The sequence below is a fragment of the Azolla caroliniana genome, unplaced genomic scaffold (genome assembly GCF_043228905.1).
Source record: "Azolla caroliniana isolate FFs.n. ecotype wild unplaced genomic scaffold, voAzoCaro1.0.p SCAF_10, whole genome shotgun sequence".
NCBI lineage: Eukaryota > Viridiplantae > Streptophyta > Polypodiopsida > Salviniales > Salviniaceae > Azolla > Azolla caroliniana.
In genome coordinates this window covers 2102931-2119225 of record NW_028230445.1, presented here as the reverse complement: position 1 = coordinate 2119225, position 16295 = coordinate 2102931, and the positions used below count along the sequence as shown (strand labels likewise).

Here is a 16295-nt window from a genome sequence, read left to right as displayed (position 1 = left end):
TAATGAGAGAGAGAAAGAGAGAAAGACATGTCAATTACCATGGAGTGAGAGATTGCATCTTAAAACATTTGTCTCATCTTTGAGAGAAAGGGGAGAGAGCATATACATCAGGGGGGAAAAGAAAGAAAGTGTGAGTGTGTCGGGGCCACCGTCATAGTGTGTATTGCGTGTGTGAAGAGAAAGTGATTGCTGGTAGATGTAGGACAAGATATGGATACATGTGTAATGAAGGCGATTGCTATACACTACTCTTAGAGCGCAGTTGTGTAACGAGAAGAAGAGGAGGAGGAGGAGGAGGAGGAGGAGGAGGAGGAAGAAGAAGAAAGGCAATATACACATACATGGCGATAATGTGTGAGTATGTGTATACATACACGGAAGGCGATAGGTGCACGGGATGGTGAAAGTGTACACGTATAAAGGCAATAGGTATACACGAGGATGGGGATGCAAGTATGTAATGTGTGTGTGTGTGCGTGTGTGTACGTATAAAGGTAACCGTATGTGTATAATAAAGGTCAATATACGGTAAGTATGTACGTACATGAATGTGTACCAAGAAAAAGACAACCGCCCAATAGGCTATAAAAAGTGTACCCACCCCCAACAACCTTCTCCTTCCACACATACACACACACACACTCTCTCTCTCTCTCTCTCTCTCTCTTCCCCTGTTCCATTCCACCTGCAGACATACATATCACAGACTCCAGAGCTCTCTGCCTCAGCCATGGCTTACACCCAGCTTCCTCCATTGGAACCAAAGAAATTGGGCCTCTCCTCTTCAGCTTCTCCTCCCGGCCTTCAGATTCCTATCGCCAAAACGACCTTCACCATCGCCATCTCCTTCAGTATGCTATTGCTCCTCCTCTTCTCCACCACAGGCTCCAATTTCTTCCTGGAGACTAACCTAGCTCTCCTCACCCCTGCTCACCTCCATCTCTTCTATGGAAGAAACCCCTCCCCTGTTCCCCTTCTCAGTAGCCACAACAACCATCATCATCACCATGAAGCCTCCCATGATTATTGGCCCCTCCTTCTCCCCTCTATCTCACATTATACTCAGACATATTTCACCCGCCTACAACACAATGGTACCCTGGCTTGCCATCATCTCCCCACTTCAACTGCCCATATATTGGGCTCCATGCCCAAAACCTTCAGCACTGGCTCTGTTCACCTACTGACTCTTGTCTCTTTGGATGCCAATGGCAGTAGGAGATGCTATGGTGGTGACTACTATGAAACTGATCTCTCTGGACCAAATTGGAAGTCTAGACCCCCCATTCTAGACCATGGGAATGGGACTTACTCCATTTGGATTCAAGTCCATCCCAATTTTGGTGGACTCTACCATTTTAAGATTATACTGATGTTCTCCAACTATCATGGTTTGCATCGAAGACCCGAAAGATGGTTCCGGAACGAGACCATGCTAGATGTGGATATCGAGTTCATACCAGCGGGTACAATAATGGACGGTTTGGACATAACACCAACACCAACAACAACAGAAACATCCATAATGACAATGGCATTGCCCGAGAACAAGCCCAAAGCATTAAAGCAATGCAAGGCTAGCGATTTTCAATTGGATGGTTGGTCCGGTCGATGGGTTAGACCCAAATACAACAGGAATTGCTCTATGAACTCTAAAGGTAGGCTCAAGTGCTTGAAACCAAATGAGAATTGCGTGGAACCATGGTGTAAAGGTCCCTTAGACCTCCTCGAAAGCAATGGATGGGTTTATTCAGCACATTGCTCTTTTAGAGTCTTCTCTCAAGATTTGGCATGGAAATGCCTTAACAAGAAATGGCTCTTCTTCTGGGGTGATTCTAACCATGTGGACACGATTAGGAACTTTCTCAACTTTGTGTTGGGCTTTGAAAACATCACCGAGGTTCCTCGGCGATTCGACACAACTTATTCAAGGCCACATGATCCTTCTCAATATGTGAGGATAACTAGTATGTTTAATGGCCACTCGAACGTCTCATTGAACCACCAGGGTCTCTTCTCGCTCAATGATTCGGCTTTTCAAGAACAGATAAGGTCCTACTTCTCCGAGGATTCATTACCCGATGTTATCGTTATGAACTCGGGTCTTCATGATGGGATGTATTGGAAATATGCGCAACATTTCGTAGAGCAGGGGGTTAAGAAGGCCATTGAATTTTGGTCATCGTTACTCGACAATGTGAAAAGGCCCAAACCGAAGGTCATCTACAGGACTACAATCGCAACAGCCGCGTGGGCGAGAAAGGCAGCATTCAATCCCCAAAAGATGGAAATGTTCAACTACATGTTTGTGGAGAAACTTAAGGAAGCACAACTCTTATGGGGTGTAGTGGATGATTTTGATCTAACATATCCATGGCATTATGATAACAACTGCAGTGATGGTGTCCATTATGGGAAGCCCCCGGCCCTCACGAATTGGTATGGACAAGTCGGTCATCAATATTTCGTCGATCTCATGCTTGTACACATCCTCTTACATGCAATTTGTGTGTGAACATGCATGACATGATGACTGTGGGTGTAAAAAGACAAAACTAGTAGAGATCTATAAATGATCTAGACAACTTCAAAGTAGTTGTGCATGATTGGACGATCTGAAGGTCCAACTAACTCACTAAAAGGGCATTCAATCTTTATGATTTACAAAAGCTCTGCCTCTCTTTCACACACATGGATATGTAAGAGTGTGTGTACATGCACTCACATGTGTAGTAATGATAGATCAACACAAGAATTTGATGCTCTCAAAAGCTCCATCCCTCTCTTTCTCTTCATACAATGTACAAGAGCTCAACACTAGGGGAGACCCCTTTGGCAAAGCCAAGTGGTCTCCAACTTTGTAATTATGCAATCTCGTTGACCATGTGTTCAACTCCTAGTGGCTGGAAATTTTCTAATGCAGGTGATGAACAGCAACGAGAATTGCTTTACTTATTTATTGTAGTCTGGAGACAAATTCATTTATTACTTCAATTCCCTTGGCCCAAGTGTTACCACTAGGACATTAAAGCTCGACAAAAGAGTAAAGTTATCGATGTTAAAAAGAAGTCAATGTGTACACTCGAAACTGTTTCTACTTTTGTACCTATTGTTAGCCTTGTGTTTACTTTTCAAGTTAGAACATCATAACTCATAACCTTTACAAGGGTACTCTCTATTGGAACAATCGATATTGGTTGTACACCTTAAACTCTAAACCATAAATCTAATACTTTTCTTGATGAATTCAATTTCGATGGAAATTCACGTCTCGACTCTCGATACATATTCAAAGATATAATGTGGTTTGTCATTGTGAATTATTTTGGTGAAGTCTTAAAACTTAAACTTGATGATGTTTTGCCTTCTCAAAGGATAATTAATTGTTTAAAGTTTGAATGGCTTGGAAAAATGCACTATCCATGTTTTCCCTACATAGTTGGTTGTGCGTCACATTCGAAAGTACAAGTTAAATCAATGTGCAATTGTTTAAAGTTTGAAGACATAGGAATTACATTAAAAATGATTGGTAGATTGGACGAAAAGTGAAATTAAAGTGTACTTAAAATGTGGTTTTATATGCACTAAAATGAAGAAATGCATACATCCACGGGTAGAAGATTGATGCTACATACTGCACAATTCACATCTTATGGGCACCCAGGATTGGCATGGACATTGACCTACCAAGATTGCCAGGGATATTGGATTGTTACATTTGAGATGTATATAAATGGCATCGTTCATAAACTACACTATTTTCTAACATATTGAGTTTGTTATCTTTGAAACTATTTCTTTCGAATGCCATTATTGATTTTTCTTTTATTGTTGTTATTACGATGTGGAGTTCCATGATGGCATTGTTTTATCGCTAGTGTTTCAAATTTCTATTTCTCACAATTGTTGGATTCGTTCAAATGATATGTTGTTGCACCCACTCATTTCAAACCACGTTAACGAAATTATGAAAGTGTCATCCATTAAAAGGCCATACACATAAAACCTTGGCTTTTGACCCTTTTTGTCGGTGGTTATGTATACGAGATAAATGTTTGAACCTTTAAGGAACTTATCATATTTCATCCTCTTTAGTTCATTCTACATTACAATTTTGTTTTCTCCTTTGGATGTATCGACATATATATCTCAATCCACTCATTTGCATGCAATAATATAAAACTCTACACAATTCATCAAATCAAAATATACCAAATGATTCTAAAATTTCCCCTCCATCATAGCATAGAGTTAGTGGAGAATTGTTCTTCACTCCTCGACCAATAGACAAGTTTAAAATAAATGCTCAAATATATTAGATCTAGCCACATCAAAATGGAGAGATTTATTATTGAAAATTTTATCAAATGATAGTGAACATGACCTCAATGTGCCTTGACAAATCACACAATTGTGAGAGTACATTGGACAATATGGCTAGACTTATGCAATTTTGCACTATATGTTGGTTGAGGATGAAGGTCATATATCATTACCTGATCATATATTACTACCTTCCTCTTAGGAGTCAAGTGTCCTCATCTACTCCCCACAATCATCTTTCTCACTTTCTTCTTCATTTTCTTTGTGATGTGCTCCAAATATGAAATATTCGGTCTTTCCCTAATTTGGTTTTAAACTACCGACTTTCATTGCATTACAAATTACAATAATGAACAATTTTTTGAACGTCAAATATTTCTAATGTTGGAAGGTCAATCGAATGATCTCTTCCATATTTATTCTAATAGTCATATCTTACCAAGAAAAGAAGAGTGACAAATCCTTGGATAATTACCTTGTTGTCACAAGGTAAATAAATGTCCTTTAGGTATTGATAACATAAGGAACTTTGAAGTGTGGCACTCACATGATATCCATATACGTATGTGTAAGGTTTTAAAGTACTTTTTTGTATAAATAAAATCAATACTTAATAGTACGAATTGCACCAATACTAGAGCAAATTAACGGTTGTATGGCATTAGGTCACATCCACATGCTCAAGTGTGCGAAAACTTCTATGAACAAGGTAAAATTTACCACCATACGAAAAATACATACAAAGGATTTTGGCTACATGTAAAATAATGAACTTCTTAGAGGTTGAACAATGAAGATGTACCCTATGTATCGGAATTCAAGAAATAGGTGGCATGGATGTTGTGACATAGTAAAAATGTCGTCATGATAGATTTTATTTTTTTTCCAAAAAAAAACACTACTTCCCATTAGTTAGCAAACGAAGTACATCAAAGCTCAACCATAATCAGCAAAACTCACACTACTCCACACAAAATTAAGCATAATCCCCACCCTGATATTTACAACCAAAGTATCCCACTAACTCTTTTTACATGGTAACCACATATTTACATCTCTTGTCCACTAATGGAAGCCATAGGCGGAAACAACCATCTCAGTGCTTGGTAGTTCCATTTAGGCCCTGACGATGATTTTACCATCATAGGAGAACAACCCCATTTCAGCAAGAACTTTGACCGAGCCCTTTCTACTTCATCCGAGGGTTCCCTTCAGTCGAGTTGTGTATCTTCATGATAGATTATGTCTTTCCCTTTAATCTCTCTTTCTCATAGGTCATATTTGACCTCCGAAGACGATAATATAATCTATCTATCTATCTCAAATGAAGTTAGACATCTCTATCTCCTTCAATATATATAGAAACGGATTTGCTTGTTATCGAGGAATTAAAATTTGAATGCCAAGGTTGCGTGTACATATGTTGGATTCGTCATTTTAGTAGAGCCATGTTTATTATATACACTTAGATTCGATTCACACTTCTTAAATATTTACTTTTCAAATATTTAAAAGAATTTCTTCCTTTATCGATCTTAGCAAAAACATTTTGAGCTTTCCGAAGCAAATGTGACCATGTTAGATGTGACAATTCAAGATAAATAATGGAGAATAAGATGAGACCATGTTAGAAATGAGCACACAATCTTATGATTTAGGAGGAGGATATCTTGTCTAAAAATTAGCCATGACACAAAGCATCTAGGGGTTATTAGTACAAACTACTCTATGGTGCATTTGTCATTGCCACTTGATGATTTAAATGTATGAGATATTTTTTCTCGCCTCTTGACCGATGCATGCACAATTGTGGTGGATTCTACTTCAAATTGTTTAAACAATCCAAAGATAAATGCATTTCATACTCTCATATGAGATTGGACCGAGGGAAGTGACATCTTGGTTTATGGGTCTCAACTCTTAAATAAGATTAGGTGACCCCAATCTAAATACTGCCATTTTATGTTTGCACGTAACCTCTTCTTCTTAACCATATTTAATGCTCAGGCAAATTAGATTGTTTCTTGGATGCCACACATTTCTCTTTAGTTGTTGTTGTGGATCCTTGTTCCTTATCTTTGAAAATTGCAAGCAACAATTGGCAACGGTTCAGTTTGAGAGGGTCAAAACCGAACCGAACTGAACCACGAAACTGTTAAAACATTTTCAAACCGTTAAAACCACAGTTTCGTGGTTCAGTTTCAGTTTTCAAGTTAGGTCAAAAATCAAATTTTCAAATTTACAATTTTTAAAATTTAAAATATTTCATTATTTTAAAATTTCAAAATTTTAAAGATTTTCATAAAATGTGAGAATAAGGCCTGAAAATGAAAATATTGTTTTAAAACAATTATTATTTTTAGAATTAAAAATTAAAAAACCGTTAAACCGTGGTTTCTAACTATTGAAACTGAACCGAACCATTTAAGCTGTTAAGCCGTTAAGCCGCGGTTTCGTGGTTCACTTCGGTTCAAACCGAACCGTTGCGGACTGTTAGTTGCAAGTCATATTTTTCATGTGTCAAATTACACGCATGCACTTGTTTTGTAGATCAAAACATTGATATGTGATTTTGGTTTGAGTTACATGATCCAGTACAACAGTTATGTTAACTTGTTCCTAGTTGTTAAAAATGATGCCAATGTGATGGTGAAAGGCTTTGACCACTCTTGTTCCTAGTTGTTAAAAATGATGCCAATGTGATGGTGAAAGGCTTTGACCACTCTTGTTCCTAGTTGTTAAAAATGATGCCAATGTGAAGGTGAAAGGCTTTGACCACTCTTGTTCCTAGTTGTTAAAAATGATGCCAATGTGATGGTGAAAGGCTTTGACCACCCTTGTTCCTAGTTGTTTAAAATGATGCCAATGTGATGGTGAAAGGCTTTGACAACCCTCCTAACTAGATTTATGCATATTTCATCGACGAGCATGACACATATAATAATAACAATGGTATATGAACTTATGGTGTCCCATGAGGACAATAAATGAGTGGCAATAATCTTACCAAACTTTAGTTCAAACTTCATACTACATAGCTCAAGGGGAAGTTCAGGTATTCACATTCATTTCCTAACCTAGCTCATAATCATTGATTTTAACAATAGCCATCACACCATGCACAATACTTGAGACTCGTATGTCCCCATAAATGATAATACTTGTCTATGGTAATCCAATCAAATTAACTATATATCCACGATAGCATATTAATATCACTAGTGTCGGCCGCTTATTGCAATTATGCTAGATGCAAAGCACAATCAAAGTGGTGGAATGTATGTTGGTTATCATGGCAGGCTCCAATTGATAAGTGTGAACATCGGGAGGAGGAGATGATATTGGTGATAAAGGCACAAGAGATTTTGTTTTTCACCGTCGACAATATCCACTCAACTCCTATTAATGCCAAAGCTCAAGTTTAAACCGTACATCAAGCAATATTATTGGAGGAGATATGTAGTGAAGTTGTCGCCACACTAGAGCCAATAAGATGGCCTCATGGGCAAATCCAATGGAGTCGAAAGACAACGATTAGCCGTAATCCAACAATGGCCACTCTCTCCCTTTCTCGAGTTAGTGGGCCTTCACATAAGATGGAACTATCAAGTCCCTATTGGGATTTATATATAACATTCTCTGTAAAAATTTATAACTAATGGAAAGAGTCTTTTTTTGGAAAATAAAATAAAATAAAATATCACTGGTGTTGCAACATTTATTGCTTGGCCTTGGGTTTATGCTAATTATAAACACTTCACAATCTTGATTCATATATCATCCACCCTAACATTTACTTCTAACAATATATGTTTTTTTCACAACAAAGGAGAGAATGATAATAATGCTCATTAAAAAGTCTAATTTTTCAAACAAGTATTGCTTCAGCCTTCAAGAGATGGGAAATTTCATAAACTACTTGTCCTGAATCAAGATGATATAAAATGTACCCATGGCAAAATTCTAACATTGTGTTATGTTCCAAGGGAAAAAGCTTTTGCTAAAGATAGACTTGTACTCACTTCCAATAATAAGGTGGAACACATGTCAATAAACAAAGAAGAATAATATAAACATGTCCAAGCTTGGTGAGCACGAGGCAAACATATTTGGTGTGTCCCGCTAGAGTTCAAATACACAACTATGAATTGATCCATATATCCCTAGAAAAATGTGGTCCATCATGTGTTGAAAGACTATCTAAACCTAAATCACATTACAACGTATTCAAAATAAATGTCGTGGGTTTTGGGATACAATCTTCCATGCGTTGTCCAAATTGATACAAGCCATGTTATAGGTACTCCATAGGTCAATCTTGGAGAAGTCTCCTAGTTTAGAGGTGGTTGAGAACATTGTCGATGAAAGGCAACAAATACAAATTATTGATGGTTGAGCAATATAGACCATGGTAGTTAACACAAAGATGCAAGAATGGACAATGTTCTACCTTGAGCATCTTCACTCTTATCTTTTACCTATTCCCTCTTTTGTGCCCATATTATACAAACCAAGAAATGACCATGAGGAGAAGAATAACACAACAATAGGTTAATGTGGTACCACAAATAACATTATTTTACATGGATTTAACACTATTCTACATTGATTAACATAGAAGCATCAAATAAATCCACAAAGACTCTAAGAGAAGAGGATTTGTACTATACACTAATGGTTAGTTACATTTTGGTCTCTATCATAATTTGTGTCTTTCATATTACTTACGTATTTTACATGGTGAGTCGCTATCTTGATGTTTAGTTTCAATGTCTTATTTCACAGCGCCCCCCCTCATATTAACCAATTAAGTATTTTACTTGTCCTATTTTATATCATGGCCGCTCCCCCTCATACTAACCAATAAGTATTTTACTTTTCCTATTTTACATCATGGCCTTTAGGTAATTTCACGCTCTCTAGATCGCCAACAACTTCCCATTTTACAAATGATTGCATGGACCTCAAGATTCTTTTCTTCATAACAAGGGCAAGTAAAATGACTACTTTTTAAGGTGTAGAAGAATGATTGGTTATCACATAAGATGAGACCAACTTGTTTATATTATATTGAATCTCCATAGTATTGAAGATATGAGATACAAACAAATGTCCCATAGCAGAAGAATATGTGAGTTTCCCACTATGAACTAAAGTTGCTAGAAATTTGAAGATGTTGCATTGAGCAAGAACCTTCATTGTGAGCTCCATTGCAAATGTTCTAAAATCTTGTAATTCAACATTTGACAAGGGTGATCCTTGTCGGAAGAGTGAATGAGTTGATCAATCAATTCTATTTTATAATGTGCCGAAGAGTATTTGAAATCACTTACCTTCATGTGCATGCAATTCAAAGATTCACAAATTTGGAATGTATTGACTTGTTTATTTGTTTTAATCCTGAGTAATCCCATTACATCATGCAATGATGCTCAATAACAAAAGGTTTTCATATTCAATGGAAAGTCATCATCATGCCTCTTGAGAAAATTGTCAAAATCTAAATAAACTAAAATAATTTTCCAAGATGAATTCACAATGACATGAAATTATATTCCTCTATGGTATTTGACAAAATAGGGATCCACATTCACTAAAATAGTGATTACAGATTTCAAACTTCCTTGTTTATATTATATATAGCAAATAACAATATGAATTGAACTAAAATAAATCTATACCAGAATCCTATAAATTTGTGGTATTTTTTCATGATTTCTCATTAGTTCATGCATGAAAAGATAACTCGACCAATTAATAAAGTGAAAGGTCCCAAACACTTCTTCACAATAAGATATTTGTACAAGAAGTTTGAAACTTTTTACTAGTATTTCACTCAATATTGCAATGTTGGTAGGTTCCTAATTAGAAGTTTTGGCTCTTTACCGGTCCCTTGGGTTTTCCCAGATCGCTTATAGTCTCTTATCTACACAACAATTAGTCTTTTCAATTATCATATCTTAAATGTTCATTTTTTATTTGTCAATGTATTGTTATGTATACTCTCGAATATTATTGAATTGCTCTACTCAATGGACAAATAATCATGGATGGGTGTGCACATATCACCACGATTCCTATCATTTTTGAATAATTTACTCAAACTAATCTAATGGAGAATGTAATGGAAATTTTCATAGTAAGAGATGGGTGGAAAGTTAAGTCCACGAATGCTTGAAATCGAGCCAGAGTAAGAATGCACGTATTGAAACTTAAAAGAATTTCAAGTTATTTTGATTAGAATGCTTTGATTGTTACGTACAAGTTTTGCATAGTATTTTTGAGCATGAGTTCGAACTTGAGTTGAGCTTCTAGTTCCAACAAATTTTGCAATGGCAACAAAGTCGGTTCCAAACCTATATGTAGCATATATTCTCTTTGTATATCATGGTTTCCATAGAAAAAAATGGTTTGAACTCTCACACAAAATTGGAAAGGATGATCCAAGTATGCAAGGAAAAAAAATCTATGGTGTATAAAAGAGAAAATTCCAACATATTTGATATTGAAGGAATAATTCAAACTTATATTAAATTTCAATATCTTTATGTATGGAATGTTAGTAGTTAAAACATGTCATTAGATTGCTAATAATTATTTTTTCTAAAAACTCTTGCATGAAGATGGGCAAATGGTTTTTTTGTCCAAGGTCATGATAAATGGACCTTCAAACTTTTGTATTTCGTAAGTGGGGGCATCACGATGTTTGAATGTTCCATGCCCAAGAGATACTGAAGTGTGACTCTTCAAATATTTTTGTATGTTATCTCATGATGTTCATTTCATGTATGTCTCATGACAGTGCATCCACCATTTATCCATGGCACAACTAAGCAAAGTGTTACATGCACAAGTCATGTCCTTATGACTTCATGAAAGAATAAGCTAAATGTAGAGAAAATATAATTTGGTTCACATGGAAACAACATGAAAGAAGTTTTGACGAACATCCATTGTAACTCTTGGAAAGTATGTTGCTTAAGCCTTATTGAAGAAATATGCATTTGGGGATAGATGCCAAAGCCAAAATACACAAGTGATACTCAAAGACGGAAAGTTGGGGAGTAGTGAGTTGCATGAGAGACAATTATAAGAAGTGGTTGTGCTAGCAACAATTGCAACTTGATGGTGAGGAAGCAATAAAACTCTTATCACCACGAAGAGCGAAAAAGGAAAAGAAACATTATGGGAAAAAGGGAGAAAGATTAATTGCAATTGCTTCCTTCAAATTTCAATAGCAAGAAAGAAGATAGACAATCAGGGCAGATTATATCCTTTCATTCTTCTATTTAGTTTGTCATAAGAGGAGTTCGTTGTTTGTCCAAAGTACTCTTCAATGGTTCATGTTTTGTTTGTTTGTGAGACATAGCTTGTATCTACTGTAAAAGTTGATTGTTCTCACAATAATAAAGATATATATATGCGTTCATGTCATGCAATATACTAACCAAGAAAAGAAACAATATTTGCGAACAATAGAAAGAGATGATAAAGGAACAAATGGTCGGTGTTGTATCTAGGGAAAGTGAAACCCTTGATGTCATAAACAATCAATATTCTGTACTTTGATGTTTGGTGGAAATATAAAGAATGTGGACAATGTGAACCCTTGCATTATTGAGATGTTCGACAGTTTCTATTCCAGCCAAATTGCCAATCCATTGATCAAGCATGCACATCTTTCTATTGAGCATATTTATGTGCACATTAGAGCACATGTATGTGCGAGATAAACACAACGATCCAATGCATTTTAAACTTACGTTTTCAACGCCTTTTCAAACCGTTGCCTTTCTTCATTAGTCCAATAACGACTTTCTGATGTAATTTGCTTCATCACAAAATGACATACAAAACAATGTTGTCAATCTTAAGATCCACATTTTGATACAAAATTCAAGGAATGATGAAATTATATATTTTAACCTTAAACACACACAAAGTTTAGGAATAGAATGAATAAACATAACTATGTGAGTATGTTTATAATTAAAGCAAATGACTTATTTATTTTTCTCCTCCATCATCCTTATCACATTCCTTCAATTTTCTACACTTTTTGCATGTGGTGAACCACCACCAATCATTATGGAAATTTCCACTATGCATACCCTCCTCCATACATTGATTCATGGTATAACACTCTTAGTTCTAGAGGTATGTTCCTTGGATGTCTTGGTTCAAGAATATTAATTACCTTCATGGTTGTGGTGATGAGATTGGGTAGACAGGTGGTTCACTACGTGGACCATAAAAGGCTTGCAACTGCAAGAATACAAATTCCTAGTGGCCTAGGTGATAAGTGAGGGTGTACATGATTGAGGATGTGGGCTATAATATTGACTAGTTAATATGGATATGGGCATGCGCTCATATTACACACTACGATGACATAAAGAACTAAGTAATATAGTTCTACATTATAAAAGTAATTTGATTGTGTGTGAAGCATAGGTCAAGGTCAACAAAAAGAATGCATTGAGACTTTGAGTGTGTATACTAATTCTAAGCACACAAAGTCATTGAAAGCAATCTAAAAAGAGGTGAGATTGAGCGGGAAATAAAAAAGTATCCACTATACATTCATTATAAAGTATCTCCCTTACATTTAATGAAAGGGTGGGCTTTACATACACAGGTCTTTAGGAGTCTATGTTCATACACGAATTATATGGTTGAGTTTGACATCTCAACATAATAATCCTACAAAACTCAAATAAAAAATAAACCCAAAATGGAAATACAATCTCATAATCTAAGAAGATATTCATGCTTTGGCTTTGATCATATGTCATTTCCATCCGCAAAGCTAGCTGTCAAGGAATGTTCTAAGCTATAGGCAACCCATTGCCTACAATACGTAGACATGATATTACACATGTTAACATGTTAGTTACCCTTAAAAAAATGATACCACGTTGTACTATCACTATAGAATGATATTGTGTTCCACAGTCCACTAGCAATGTTCCCAAATAGTGTTTTTTGTTCTGTTTCGAGAGATTAGAATGGATGAGTGTAGGTGTCAATTTCTAATTTTAAAGAGTACAAATTCAAATGTTTATTGATTTGCTCACTACCATCTTTGAAACTTTCTTCGGGTACATATCTTAAAATGACTAATGTTGTGATTCTTTCAAAGATCTAAGCCCAAAAAGTAGTTCTTGCCTACAAAAAAGTGCATCTAATCCATAAATAGATATACATATATACAAGGTGGAATAGTGCGAGTCAAAACCTCCAAAAAACTTTCACACCAAAATGTAGATCTCCACTTTTTATAGACATTTAGTATATAAGATGTTCCTCATCTGATTTCATATGTAATAGTCAAATCCTTTCAGAACTTGGGACAAACTACATAAAAACATCTATTGCAAACCTAAATACATATACTTGAACGTCTATGAAAGAAGAAATGCATGATCGTAAGTAAAGAACCACATCATAGCCCTACCTTGGTTATGTGAGGTGTAGGCCTTTCTCGTTGTTGCTCTTGTTCTCTAAGAAGTATTGTCTATAACATGAAGTAATTACTTTGTTAGGATTGATATTGACACATAATGGCAATTTTGGTTGATTTAACAAATGTAACTTAATCTATATTTCATTCATGCTCTTTAGTAAGTTAAACATGTTCAATGCAAGGAGAAAAAAGAGAATGAAAAATAAGGCGAAAAAAGGGGATGAAATCAAACTATGGGGAGGGCCATATTCCTTTGATAAATGTAGTTGGGTAAGGTGAAATTATTGGTGGAGCCACATTAAGGTCTCTTCACAATTAACCCTCCATGCATCACTTATCTTCCAAATTCTAACATATATATTTAAGAGAATTTTACATGTGTGTCTCGGTGGATTAATGAAGTTGTAGCATATTTAGTGACTTGTTAAAACTGCTTCAAAACTACATCCTAGTTTAAAGTTTTTCACATGCGATTCTTATTGTACATAAAACATAACCTCATTAAGCATCTATATTATCTAGTTGCACATATGCAATGTAATGAACCTTATCCATAGCTTATGTGCAAAATTGAGGAACCTTGTTGAATACATACTAGGATCCCCTATTTGCCATATATAGTTTCCTAACCTATAATTGTATTTAGCTTAGGAGAATATTAGTCAAACATTCGAAAAATAAAGGAATGAAACTCCCTAAAGCCAAATTTCTACTAAGTAATGATGTATGTGATCATCCAAATATATTATCAAAGGCAATCAATGACTAGGATGTTCATGTAATTATACAATGTTGGTTACCTTTACACCATTCACACCTTACAATGCTAGCTAATACTTAGGTAGATTAAGGCAACATGTTGATAACTAAATGTATGTACACATTACAAACTTAATCATACCAATTAAATATCTTGAAATCACAAATGCAATTTAAGTTTCTATATCTCATCTCTAGAAGTGTCATGGTGTTGCAATACACAATGTATGTTGAAGTTTTGATATTGTGCATGGCGCGTAATCTTTTAAAATAGATAAAGTTACAACATGCAAAGACTTTTTGTGAGGTTCCTCCATTGGAGTAGTTGTAGATGAATGAAGATAAGGATATCCTCTTTAACAACAAGTAACAAAAATAATGACAATGAGTGTTAGTTGTGTCATCTAGTGGCCATTGCCATCCATCTTCGTTACTATCTTTGGTTGGAAAATGTGTCCTTATTTTGATTCGTTCATGGCCACAATCAAGGGGGAGGGTCACAAAATTTTAAGCCGTTGAATATTTTAAATTTATATATTTTAAGCAACTATGTCCAACACATCATATCCTAGCCTCAACATTTGAGGTATGAATGTGTATGTATAGATTAAGTGGATATTCACGTGGACAAGTTCGCTACATTATTAACACCCATGAATACACACTAGAGTATGTGTAGTGCAAGGTCAAACAACTTCCAAGGGGGTTCACTATTTATATATGTTGTCATATCACATGTCTATGAACCAAATATAAATCCAACATATCTTTTCAACTTTACTCCATGTTGTATAAATTTAGTGTATGCAAGCAAAGAAACTAGTTAATAGAAGCATGCAATTTCAAAAACTATCCACTTTATGGGGTTCTCCCTCCTAATTTACATATGCTATATGGGAAATACACAATCTCACATGCAAATACACACATACAATGCTATCCAAGTGGAACCCTATGCGCTATCGCGAGATCTTACCTTTTGCTTAGCTTGTTCCAATTGGGACTCTAGGTCTTCGAGGAAATGGGGCCCTATATTTTCTGTTTGGAGGTAGGCTTCGGGAGCAAGCTTGACGGAGCGGGCGGGTGGCGCAAGCAATCCGAGCGCGAAAGCGTCCATGTGGTTTGATCGATCAATCATCCGAAAAGATGCACGAGCCAACAAATCACTATAATTGGGTCATCATCATCATCATCATCATCACTAATTAGATAACAACGTTAAAAACTGATCATTCAAAAGGTTTCCTAAATTAGAACGTGATTAGTTACCCTTATAAGGATGAATTTGGGCAACGCCGCTGCCAAAGGAATTAATTAGCGCGGAAGTTTTCTGTTTATTTATTTTTTCCCCTTCACAAACGAAACCGCTGAAATTTTGCGAAGCAAATTGAATTGAAATAAATTCCAGGTAGCAATTTATATATTATATATAGATTTACAACCAACTTTTGAGTAATTGCAAAATTTGCCCTTACCAATCATTATGCAAGGCTATTCATTAAAAATCTCCTTCTCTCGGTATTTGTTCGAGTACCTCTCAAAAGTGCCATTGGTCTGATTTTGTGTACTTCTTCGGACACGGTAATCTTCGAGATTTCCCGTCTCTCTTCGAGTGTTTTGACTTCTTCATGTAGGAGCAATCGAGAAAGCATCTGAATTTAACGTTATGGGTCGTTCTCATTTGAAAGTGTCTCGTGTTGCTTGATTTATGAAACAAATTGCAAGGCCAAGTCCCAGATTTGAGCTA

General features: G+C 35.8%; 2 protein-coding genes across 2 annotated transcripts; one reads left to right on the top strand and one right to left on the bottom strand.

The window, feature by feature from the left end:
• Positions 1 to 647: 647 nt before the first annotated feature.
• Positions 648 to 3273, top strand: LOC147858656 (uncharacterized). Its single transcript, XM_087326183.1, has 2 exons — positions 648 to 2707; positions 2847 to 3273. Exon 1 carries the CDS (start codon positions 731 to 733, stop codon positions 2513 to 2515), a length of 1785 nt encoding a protein of 594 aa, XP_087182309.1. The 5' UTR covers positions 648 to 730; the 3' UTR covers positions 2516 to 2707; positions 2847 to 3273.
• A 6886-nt stretch (positions 3274 to 10159) lies between these two features.
• Positions 10160 to 15893, bottom strand: LOC147858655 (uncharacterized). The gene is made up of 5 exons (XM_087325666.1): positions 15525 to 15893; positions 13781 to 13840; positions 12087 to 12154; positions 10586 to 10679; positions 10160 to 10249 (listed from the first exon to the last, which is right to left on the bottom strand). The coding sequence occupies exons 1-5, from the start codon at positions 15684 to 15686 to the stop codon at positions 10160 to 10162; spliced, it is 474 nt and encodes a 157-aa protein (XP_087181792.1). The 5' UTR covers positions 15687 to 15893.
• Positions 15894 to 16295: the final 402 nt, after the last annotated feature.

Coding starts and splice junctions, on each gene's coding strand:
- LOC147858656 (XM_087326183.1), top strand. CDS start 731: ATGGCTTACACCCAGCTTCCTCCATTGGAACCAAAGAAATTGGGCCTC.
- LOC147858655 (XM_087325666.1), bottom strand. CDS start 15,686: ATGATTGATCGATCAAACCACATGGACGCTTTCGCGCTCGGATTGCTT. Junction 12,155..13,780: donor CTACACCTCACATAACCAAG/GTAGGGCTATGA, acceptor TTTGTGATGAAG/CAAATTACATCAGAAAGTCG. Junction 10,680..12,086: donor TTTGAAAAGGCGTTGAAAAC/GTAAGTTTAAAA, acceptor TGCTACATATAG/GTTTGGAACCGACTTTGTTG.